This window comes from Ranitomeya imitator, chromosome 5, assembly GCF_032444005.1.
Source record: "Ranitomeya imitator isolate aRanImi1 chromosome 5, aRanImi1.pri, whole genome shotgun sequence".
Classification (NCBI taxonomy): Eukaryota; Metazoa; Chordata; class Amphibia; order Anura; family Dendrobatidae; genus Ranitomeya; species Ranitomeya imitator.
In genome coordinates this window covers 136021751-136033895 of record NC_091286.1, presented here as the reverse complement: position 1 = coordinate 136033895, position 12145 = coordinate 136021751, and the positions used below count along the sequence as shown (strand labels likewise).

At 45.6% G+C, this 12145-nt stretch overlaps 1 protein-coding gene across 1 annotated transcript in view; it reads left to right on the top strand.

The window, feature by feature from the left end:
• The window catches only part of SYNE1 (spectrin repeat containing nuclear envelope protein 1), a 493169-nt gene that overhangs the window by 295317 nt on the left and 185707 nt on the right, over positions 1–12145 (top strand). Inside the window, exon 81 of the mRNA XM_069769177.1 lies at positions 10308–10463. Coding sequence (XP_069625278.1) covers positions 10308–10463 — 156 coding nt within the window. The remainder of the gene's footprint in view (positions 1–10307; positions 10464–12145) is intronic.

The window sequence follows — 12145 nt, the reverse complement described above, 5'->3', positions numbered from 1 at the left end:
ACCGCCTCATGTTATATTAGCTGCCAGACATCTCTCCCATTAGACCTCATTCATACACCTCTGGCAAAAATTAAGAGACTACTGCAAAATGTTCAGTTTGTATGATTTTTCTCTTTATAGGTAGTGTAATATTGCTCTCACTGGGTGTATTGGGGGACACTCGCTTTGCACGGGATTAACGTAGTCAGGCACGATTTTTCGCTTAAACACAGTCTATACGGTTTATTAAAGTGTCATAAACCGGGTTGTGCAGAGTTCATATTATACATTTCATAACACAACAGGCACCAACTGGTGATATTAACTTGCAGCTTTATCTTAAACACTCATATATACGGCTTTGTCTCACAGACACTAAACATGCTGGACCTCTCACTTCGCCCAGTTACCATGTGTGTCTCTACGCTGTACACTTCACCAAGTCACATACAGCACACATGACACTGGGTTGTGGTCTCTAAACACGCAGATCCTCACTCCGTTCAGTCACCATGGGAGACCACACAGTTCATAGAACATCACAAGCACCAACAGTCTGTATAGGTACCTGACGGGAGCTCTTGCTCCACCTGCTGACTCCTTGTCAGTCCACTCCTCTGGGAAAGCTGCCTCACAGGGATCACCAACTTGCCTAGGCGGCATACCTTAGTCAGTCCAGACCCACCGAAGGACGGTAGCTACCCCAACATAGACCATCCAGAATCAGAGTCATCTCAGGTCAGAACATCCCAACACACCAGCATGTGGTCTTCAGGACTCCTACTCCCAGGACTTCCAACACATGAACCGCACACGTGACCTATCCAGGTGCTATTCAGGACCTCGTCCAACACCCCAGGCATATGACCTGTCCAGGCGCTATTCAGGACCTTGTCCAACACCCCCGGCATATGTCCTGTCCAGGTGCTATTCAGGACGTCAGTCCAACACCCCAGGCCACTAGCAAGTCCAAAGCCCCACCATGTGCTCTTCAGGACTCCTACTCTCAGGAAATCCAACACATACTTCCAGGACCTTCACCACTCAGGTCCAAACACTGGAACCACACAGGAACATGTGACCCACACCCTGGTCACATTATATACCCATAACCACTCCCCTGGGTGGGAGTGTGGATGTGTGGCTTTTTTGTCCCACCCATCTCATATAACTAGCCTAGTAAGTCTCCCTTACAACTACACCATACATATACACACTCTTGAGGGTCTACAGGTTCCAGAACAACAACATTGCATCAGACTTACCACGCAGACTCCCTCTGCGACACATATCGACCACTCACAATTCTGCCAATCACTGTTTCACCACCAATATAACAACATATATGCCTCCATGCACATCTCAAGGAGCACTCACAGCGCCCCCTAGCTGCTACAGGGGTCACAGTAGATTTTTGAGTGAAATGTAAATTGTTCTTTTAGTCTATAAACTTCTGACAACATGTCTCCAAATTTCCAAGCAATATACAGTGGGGCAAAAAAGTATTTAGTCAGTCAGCAATAGTGCAAGTTCCACCACTTAAAAAGATGAGAGGCGTCTGTAATTTACATCATAGGTAGACCTCAACTATGGGAGACAAACTGAGAAAAAAAAATCCAGAAAATCACATTGTCTGTTTTTTTAACATTTTATTTGCATATTATGGTGGAAAATAAGTATTTGGTCAGAAACAAAATTTCATCTCAATACTTTGTAATATATCCTTTGTTGGCAATGACAGAGGTCAAACGTTTTCTGTAAGTCTTCACAAGGTTGCCACACACTGTTGTTGGTATGTTGGCCCATTCCTCCATGCAGATCTCCTCTAGAGCAGTGATGTTTTTGGCTTTTCGCTTGGCAACACGGACTTTCAACTCCCTCCAAAGGTTTTCTATAGGGTTGAGATCTGGAGACTGGCTAGGCCACTCCAGGACCTTGAAATGCTTCTTACGAAGCCACTCCTTCGTTGCCCTGGCGGTGTGCTTTGGATCATTGTCATGTTGAAAGACCCAGCCACGTTTCATCTTCAATGCCCTTGCTGATGGAAGGAGGTTTGCACTCAAAATCTCACGATACATGGCCCCATTCATTCTTTCATGTACCCGGATCAGTCGTCGTGGCCCCTTTGCAGAGAAACAGCCCCAAAGCATGATGTTTCCACCACCATGCTTTACAGTAGGTATGGTGTTTGATGGATGCAACTCAGTATTCTTTTTCCTCCAAACACGACAAGTTGTGTTTCTACCAAACAGTTCCAGTTTGGTTTCATCAGACCATAGGACATTCTCCCAAAACTCCTCTGGATCATCCAAATGCTCTCTAGCAAACTTCAGACGGGCCCGGACATGTACTGGCTTAAGCAGTGGGACACGTCTGGCACTGCAGGATCTGAGTCCATGGTGGCGTAGTGTGTTACTTATGGTAGGCCTTGTTACATTGGTCCCAGCTCTCTGCAGTTCATTCACTAGGTCCCCCCGCGTGGTTCTGGGATTTTTGCTCACCGTTCTTGTGATCAATCTGACCCCACGGGGTGGGATTTTGCGTGGAGCCCCAGATCGAGGGAGATTATCAGTGGTCTTGTATGTCTTCCATTTTCTAATTATTGCTCCCACTGTTGATTTCTTCACTCCAAGCTGGTTGGCTATTGCAGATTCAGTCTTCCCAGCCTGGTGCAGGGCTACAATTTTGTTTCTGGTGTCCTTTGACAGCTCTTTGGTCTTCACCATAGTGGAGTTTGGAGTCAGACTGTTTGAGGGTGTGCACAGGTATCTTTTTATACTGATAACAAGTTTAAACAGGTGCCATTACTACAGGTAATGAGTGGAGGAAAGAGGAGACTCTTAAAGAAGAAGTTACAGGTCTGTGAGAGCCAGAAATCTTGATTGTTTGTTTCTGACCAAATACTTATTTTCCACCATAATATGCAAAAAAAATGATAAAAAAACAGACAATGTGATTTTCTGGATTTTTTTTTCAGTTTGTCTCCCATAGTTGAGGTCTACCTATGATGTAAATTACAGACGCCTCTCATCTTTTTAAGTGGTAGAACTTGCACTATTGCTGACTGACTAAATACTTTTTTGCCCCACTGTATTTTGTATTTTTTTCCGAAAAGGAGAAATGGTCAAAATTAAAAAAAAAAAATAACCAGTGCTTTCAGACCTCAAATAATGCAAAGAAAACAAGTTCATAATCATTTAAAAACAACAATACTAATGTTTTAACTCAGGAAAGTTCAGAAATCAATATTTTGTGGAATAACCATGATTTGTAATCATAGCTTTCATGTATCTTGGCATGCTTTCCACCAGCCAGCCAGCCGCCAGCTCCGCAAATTTAGTCCCCGGTTTCGGCCCTGTCCCAGCCCGCAACCCCCGATTCCGCCCACGCTATGATGTGATGTGCTGGGGCTCTGCCTACCGATCCTGGGGCTTCTCTCACAGCACGAGAAGCGCCTATCAAATCTTGGGGGCCATCTTTCTCCCCCCAGACCGCCTCAGCATCATCTGCCATCATCATGTTCTGCCATCAGGAGGCAGCAGGTTTCGTGCAGGGTCCACGCAGTCGGAGTAACGCAGGAGGAGCGAGGACACAGACCTAGGTAAGGGAGTGCTGCATTTTGCAGACCGACGTGATCCTCCTCCCTGCTGTAACCCCTTCTTTTCTCGGCTGTACCCCTTCTCAGCAGCCCCTAACTTTATAGGGCCACATAGAAGGGTACATCATGTCCCAGTCTAAGGTATCAAAAAAGTCTTACAATACTATGGCTATATTATTTACTTCATGCCCTTCCTTCCAATCTGCATTTTCTAAGGCTTAGAGTTCGCCGCACTGCAATGCCTGTGACCCCAACTGCGCTCAAGAGCCCTCTGCCGCCACCGAGCCCAGTGTACCTAGTCACCCTGAGTGTGCTTCGTCACTGTCTCAATCAATGGATTGCTGGCCAAGGCGATTGAATCCCTCTGTGATCCTTCGGGGGACCGGAGCATTTGCAGGACTGATGTAGACTAATCTTTCCCAAGCCAGGAGCAGTCAGTAAACAGGGGTCGAAGGCACTCTTGAAGCCGTCAGGCACCTAGAAAACGGATCCATAGCACGTCTCCTGAGCAGACACGTGCCTTTTCGCCTCACAGCTCCGTTTCTCTCTCTCCAGAGTTCAGTAGTGAACGCGAATCTAATGGTTCCTTAGATCCGGATTCGTCAGTCTTTTAGAAAACAGTGGATTCGCTTTTTGAGGCAGTCAACCAGGCTTTAAAGGTTGAGGAAGATTCCGACTCCGCTCCGGATCAGACCGTGTCCTTTAAGAGAACTGTCCGCGCTAGATGGATTATCCATCAAAAATCCCACGGACCGTCAGATAGAAGGCTTGGCCCGCTCTGGTTTTGAGGCCTCTGGTTTGGCTCTCTATCCATCCTTTGCTGCAGCATGGGTAGCTAAGGCTATGGTTTTCTGGTCAGAGACCTTATTTAATTCACTTTGGAACAGTAACCTTCCTCCAGAGGCGGTGCACCTTGCCAACCAAATTTCCCAGGCAGGCGATTACCTATTACATGCATCCTTGGATGCAGCCGGTTGTGCTGCTCAGTCAGCAGCCAATGCCATCTCTATCAGAAGGTCATTATGGCTCAGAGAGTGGAACGTGGACTCTGCATCAAAAAAGTCTTTCACCTCCCTTCCTTATCAAAGCGTTCACTTATTTGGAGAAAAGCTGGATCAGCTTATTTCCGATGCTATGGGAGGAAAGAGTAAATTCCTTCCCCAACAGAGGCTTAGGCGTCCCTTTCGGAGACAGCAGCAAATCCATTTCTGTTCCTTTCGCTCAACTCCTAGCTGGGCCACTACCACTACTTCATCAGGCTCATGACGTTCTCCACGTAGAGATGGAGGAACTCAGGTCTCGTACCGGCCTAACCAGCATTGGAAGTCCCCACCCAAACAGGCGAGGCCTAAAGGACCTAGTTCCTAGAGATTTTCCTCACGCTGACTACCCGCGCTATCCGGTCGACACCGACAGGGTAGGTGGCCGCCTACTTCTCTTTTGTTAGGTCTGGCTTTCTGTCGTCTCCGACGAGTGAGTCAGAGATCTGGTGTCTTCCGGATACAAAATCGACTTTGCTACGTGCCCCCCTTCATGTTTCTTTCTCTCTCATCCTCCCTCTTCAGAGGCAAGGGGAAAGGCTTTCTCCCAGGATATAGACGCATTGCGTCATGATGGCATCATTGTCCCTGTCCCAGAAAGTGAAAGGTTTCAGGGTTTCTATTCAAACCTTTTCGTCGTCCCAAAGAAGGACGGAAAGGTGAGACCCATACTAGACCTCAAACTTCTAAACAAGTTTGTCAAGGTCCGTCATTTCCGCATGGAATCCCTGCATTCAGTTATCACTTCCCTGGAAGAAGGGGAATTCTTGGCCTCAATCGACGTCCGAGACGCTTACTTGCACATTCCAATTTTTACCCTCACCAGAGATTCCTGTGCTTCGTCATTCGCGACCAGCATTTCCAATTCATGGCCCAACCCTTCAGCCTTGCTACTGCCCCCAGAATGTTCACAAAGCTCATGGCGGCCGTCATGTCCTTCCTACACTCTCGGGGTGTAATCGTTCTGCCCTATCTGGATGACCTGTTGATCAAAGGTCTGTCCTTCCACGACTGCGTGGAGTCCGTTCGTATTACTTTAGATACCCTCTCTCGCCTGAGCTGGCTGATAAACTTAAGCAAATCCTTTCCGGTCCCAGCCCAGCAGATTTCCTTTCTAGGAATGTCCCTGGACTCGACTCTGGGGTTGGTAATTTTCCCTCCAGACAAAGTCTTAGGCTGGTTTCACATTTGCGTTTTTTGCCGCTGCGTTTGTAAGGCATATAAACGCATGCGTCGTGTTTTCTTATATTTAACATTAAAAACGCATTCTTTTTTTTGTACGCGTTTGGCTGCGTTTGTCGACGCATGCGTCTTTTCGGTGCTTGCGTCTTGGCGCGGAAATGCAACATGTAGTAATTTCTAGAGGCGTTTTTTTGCCGCAAAAAAAACGTATGCGTTCGATTGCGTCAAAAAACGTATTGCTGTCTATGTAAACGCATGCGTTTTTAAGCACATGCGTTTGGTTGCGTTTTTGAACGCATGCGTTTCAATAGAGAAAAACAAGTCTAGACACTGATAAGCCACCCCCCACCATCAAGGTGATAAAGGGATCCAAACCCTAACCCTAGCCCTAACCCTAGCCCTAACCCTAGCCCTAACCCTAACCCTAGCCCTAAACCTAGCCCTAACCCTAGCCCTAACCCTAATGGGAAAATGGAAATAAATACATTTTTTTAATTTTTTAATTTTTCCCTAACTAAGGAGTTGATGAAGGGGGTTTGATTTCTATTTATAAGAGGTTTTCTAGGGGATTTTTATGATTGGCAGCTGTCACACACTGAAAGACGCTTTTTATTCCAAAAAATATTTTTTGCGTTACCACATTTTGAGAGCTACAATTTTTCCATATTTTGGTCCACAGAGTCATGTGAGGTCTTGTTTTTTGCGGGACGAGTTGACATTTTTATTGGTAACATTTTCGGGCACGTGACATTTTTGATTGCTTTTTATTCCGATTTTTGTGAAGCAGAATGAACAAAAACCAGCTTGTGAAATTTCTCATCATGCGTACCAAAAGCGCAAATGCAGGAAAAAAAACGCATGTAAACGTGTACAAACGCAGCGTTTTTTTAACCGCATGCAACAACGCATGCGTCTAAAAAATGCAGCGTTTGTACGCGTTTACTTGCGGATGCGTTTTAAACGCTGCGGATTTAAACGCAAATGTGAAACCAGCCTTAGCCCTTCAACAAGCGCTTCGTCAGTCTTACCCTCACTCCATCCGGTTTGCAATGAGCGTACTAGGAAAGATGGTGGCCACAATGGAAGCTGTTCCCTTTGTGCAACTGCACCTTTGTCCCCTACAACATGCCCTTCTGTCAGTTTGTGACAGAAACCCTTTCTCCCTTGACCGAAGGTGCAGCTTATCCCTGCAGGTCAGACAGACTCTCAGGTGGTGGACATTGAACTCGTCCCTCATCCGAGGGAAGCCTTTTCTACCCTTTCAATGGCTTGTGGTGACTACCGATGCCAGCCTTTCTGGCTGGGGAGCAGTCTTCCGACACCACACTTCTTAGGGTCTCAATCAATTCAGGAATCGAAACTACCGATCAACGTTCTGTGCTATTCGACTGGCCCTGCGGCACTTCCATCATCTGGCGCATCAACCCATCTGTATCCAATCAGACAACGCCACGGCTGTGGCATACATCAATCATCAGGGGGTTACCCACAGCAGGGCGGCGTGTCCGAGGTAACTCACATTCTTCGAAGGGCAGAGAACAACCACTCGGTGATCTCAGCGGTGCACAATCCAGGAGTGGAAAACTGGACAGCGGATTAACTCAGCCATCAGGGTCTCACTTCAGGGGAGTGGGAGCTCCATCCGGAAGTCTTCTCCCAGATCTGTCTTCGCTCGGGGATCGAGGATGTGGACCTCATTGTGTCCAGACTGAATGCCAAGGTTCCCCAGTTTATATCAAGGTCTCGAGATCCAAGAGCCATCGGTGTCGACTCTCTGGTTCTTTCATGGTGCCAGTTCCGCCTTCCGTACATTTTTTCTCCTCTACTGTTACTCCCCAGAGTAATCGGGAAAATCAAAGAGGAAGGAGTACCAGTGATCCTGGTTGCTCCTGATTGGCTTCGCCGCTCGTGGTTGCAGAGTTAGTACGCCTCGGCGCCGACATGCCCTGGTGACTGCCGGATCGGCCAGATCTGCTCTCCCAGAGTCCCATTTACCACCAGAACTCAGGGGCCCTGTATGTAACAGCATGGCCATTGAATCCTGGGTCTTAACCCAGGCATTGTTTTCTCAACAGGTCATTTCCACCATGGTTAGTACCCATAAACCCTCATCCGTGCGCATCTGTCATCCTACCTGGAAGATATTTTTTGCTTGGTGCAAGGATTGTGGTGTTTCTCCTCTGGTTTTCTCAGTTCCCACCATTTTAGAGTTTCTACAGGCGGGTTTGGACTTCGGGCTGGCCCTCAGCTCTCTCAGGGGCCAAATCTCCGCTCTATCGGTCTTATTTCAGGGACGCATTGCGTCAAGACTTCAGGTTAAGACTTTTATTAAGGGGGTGTCCCGTGTCACTCCTCCCTATTGCACGCCTTTAGAGCCTTGGGACATGAACTTTTTGCTAAGTGCCCTTCAGGAACCTCCCTTTCAACCGCTTCAGGACATTTCGCTGCTCTTTCTGTCCTGGAAGGTTGCCTTCCTTGTGGCGATCACTTTGATCAGGAGGGTTTTGGAATTAATCGCCTTATCCTGCTGGGCGCCTTTCCTTAACTTCCATCAGGACAAGGTTGTCCTCAGGCCATCGCCGTCCTTTTTGCCAAAGGTCATTTCATCCTTCCATCTTAACGAGGACTTTGTTCTTCCTTCCTTTTGTCCGGCCCCTATCCACAGAATTGAAAGAACTCTCCACACCTTGGACCTTTTCAGAGCTCTGCGAAGGTACGTCTCAAGGACGGCATCCTTCAGAAGAACAGATGCTCTGTTCGTTCTCCTGGAAGGTCACAGGAAGGGTCTTTGTTAAATATGCTTATTTCGCACATTTATTTAATCAAGACTTTACCAGGTGCGTTATTCTTAATAGGAAAATGTCATGATATTCTCATAAAAGAAGTAGTGGTTTATTGAATTGTCCACAGGAAAACCAAATTGCAGCAAAACATAAAACTAGATTAAATAGTTCCGAACAGATTGTCCATGTGTAAATATCAGCGCTTGTTACTCATCTTTTTCAGAGTTCTGAATGGTAAGAGCCATCTGTTTGTGTGAAGTCTGAAATCATCATGGCTACCAGTTGTTTCTTCCTTGTGTGACTTGTCTCATGTCCATGGAGAATGATGGTGAAGGCAGGAGGTGACAGCTCCATGTGACAAAAAGCCCCCCACCCTCCGAAGAGACGTTATTTATATGTCTCACAGACCACGTGTTCCCCTATATATGGCATTGACTTATACTCTGAGCTACATACACAGAAATAGCTGTTTGTAATGTCAGCGAGAAGCAATGTGCTCAGTACAGAATAATTCAATTAATAATTAATATTTAACAGTCTTGCCGCTTCTAAGGCCATGATAGCAAGGTGGATTCATTCCACCATCCAGGAGTCATACCGAGTCTGAAGTCAGCCCATCCCAACGGGGATCAGTGCACACTCCACTCGAGCGGTGTTTTTTTTAACCATTCGGCATCAGGCGACAGCGGAGCAGGTCTGTAAAGCTGCGACTTGGTCCAGTTTACATACATTCGCAAAGCACTGTAATATTCACTCGCAGGCTTCAACGGATTTGAGTCTACGGTGGCGTAGATCTAGGCCGTTGTTGCATGAAGCCTAATCCTTTGTATTGTTTTCCCACCCAGGGACTGCTTTGGGACGTCCCATGGTCTGTGTCCCCAAATGGGGTGAAGGAGAAACAGGGATTTTTGTGTACTCACCGTAAAATCCTTTTCTTCAAGCCGCTCATTGGGGGACACAGCACCTACTCTGTTAGCCTATCGGCTTATATGGTTTTTGCTTGTTCTTTTAAGTTGACGTGTTGTACTCTTCTATGTCGTTACTATTTGTTCCTACTGCTTTTTCACCAAACTGGTTCTCTGGGAGCCAGCACAACAGTGTATACTGCAGAGGAGGAGCTAACTTTTTTGTGTTAACTTAGTGGCAGCCTCCTAGTAGCAAGCAGCATACAACCCATGGTTTGTGTCCCCCAATGAGTGGCTCGGAGAAAAGGCTTTTACAGTGAGTATACAAAAATCCCTGTTTTGTTTGTGTTTGTGGGAAAATCCCATTAAGAAACTTCCATCTGTTCATTTTTTTCATCCAAGAAAAACTGATAATACTTTGACCAAACGTTGATGCCACGTGGTGATTTTTTTTACCTCAATATTTATATTCCAAAACCAGGAGAGGAACAATCAGTGGAAAAGTAGAATAGAAACACGTCACCTCCTCTGTATTTATCACCCACTCCTGTTTTTGACTGAGGTATACTGAGGTAAAAAACTGACCAAATACTGAACATGTGCACGTGCATTGATGGTAAAAACAGATAAACTGAGCAAATTCTGATGGCACTCTAATCAGAAACAGTGATGTCTGAATGATCCCATATTCTCCAGCATGATCGCCCAGTGTGGCTCTTTTCTCCTAGCACGGGTATACCTTGTTTTGTGTAAAGTACAGTAAAGCTGTGTCTTTGTGGAGTAATCTGTTCTGTGACATATTTCTTTTTTATCTTCTAAGATTCTACATCAGGAGCTGAATTCTCATCGTCACAAAGTGGAAAAATTGTCTGAAGAGCAGCAGAATAAATATTTGGAAATGTACACAATTCTGCCTTCGGAGCTATCATTGCTCCTTGCTGAAGTGGCATTAGCCCTGGCCAATATTAATGAGGAGGTAAACTACATACACAACATCATGGCGATTGTAAGGAGGATTATATGTATGTGTCTCATAGGCGCACCTTCCGCAAGCAGCTCAGGCCAGTGTTTGGCGTAAATAGTGACAAAAAAAGTCGTGAATGAAAGATGTTGCAGAGTTACGCTAAAGTTTGTAATTTTTTTTTATTACCCATAATTTTTTAAGATAAGAAGAAGGGGAACGTGTGGTCTCCAGGGACGCATAGTTTAATGTAAATTCATAAACCCAATTAGGTGCAATATCCTGGCAAAAATCTTTACCCTCTCATGCATACATTTCATTTTCTGACAAATTTATAAAAGGTGGGTGATTTTTAATAAATTAATTGCAAATCAGCCCCAACTACCTACCTTACTTGCTAAGGCTGATGTATAATTTGGCAGTTTAATAAAAGTAGCCTTTTGTATCATATCATATATACAGCATACATGCTTTTATCACCGGATCCCCTATTTGAATACAGAGGTGGTCACGTATGTGCACTATACGCTATTCAAAGTCTATGGGACTCACAAAGATCTACGAGCTCAGCTAGCTCATACAGTTGCATAGACAGTGAAAGGAGGGCAGATGTGTGACCATCTCTGCATTCAAATGGGGGGCACAAAACCCTATTTTAGTGATCAGTGGTGGACCCAGCATTAGGATCCCCAGCAATTATACTTTTATCTAGTCTGTGAATAGATGTAAAATGTTGTTCGTGAGGCAAAAATCCATATACAGTAATGCATTTAAGATTTAAATTACATGATGTATGTAAGGCAAACGTACTGTTCCCATCACTTACAGTATGGACATGTGATGTACTGTTCCCATCACTTGCAGTAAGCAGTAAGCACGTGTAATGTACTGTTCCCATCACTTGCAGTAAGCACGTGTGATGTACTGTTCCCATCACTTACAGTATGGAAGAGTGACGTACTGTTCCCATCACTTACAGTATGGACGAGTGACGTACTGTTCCCATCACTTACAGTATGCACTTGTTATGTACTCTTCCCATCACTTACAGTATGCATGTGGGAGGATGTGCTGCTCCCATCGCTTACAGTATTGACTTGTGATGTACTATTCCCATCACTTGCAGCATGGACTTGTGACGTGCTGTTCCCATCACTTGCAGTATGGACTTGTGACGTGCTGTTCCCATCACTTGCAGTATTGACGTGTGATGTACTATTCCCATCACTTGCAGTATGGACGTGTGACGTGTTGTTCCCAACACTTGCAGTATTGACGTCTGATGTACTATTCCCATCACTTGCAGTATGGACATGTGACGTACTGTTCCTAACACTTGCAGTATGGACGGACGTGTGACGTACTGTTCCCAACACAGTATGGACGTGTGTCTGCATCCACACTTTTTGTATTGCATTAGTATAGCTGTGGCAGAAGAGAATTATTTGATTGCATTGAGTTGCATTTGTGATTTTCCATATTTTTAGATTATAATGAACCATTTTTCTCTATCGCCTCTCATTGGGGGACGCAGGAACCATGGATGTATGCTGCTGCCACTAGGAGGCTGACACTATGCACAAAAAAAGTTAGCTCCTCCTCTGCAGTATACACCCCACCGACTGGCATAATACACTTCAGTTTAGCTTAGTGTCAGTAGGAAGTGGACACGGGTCTTTGAATATACCCCTATCTAC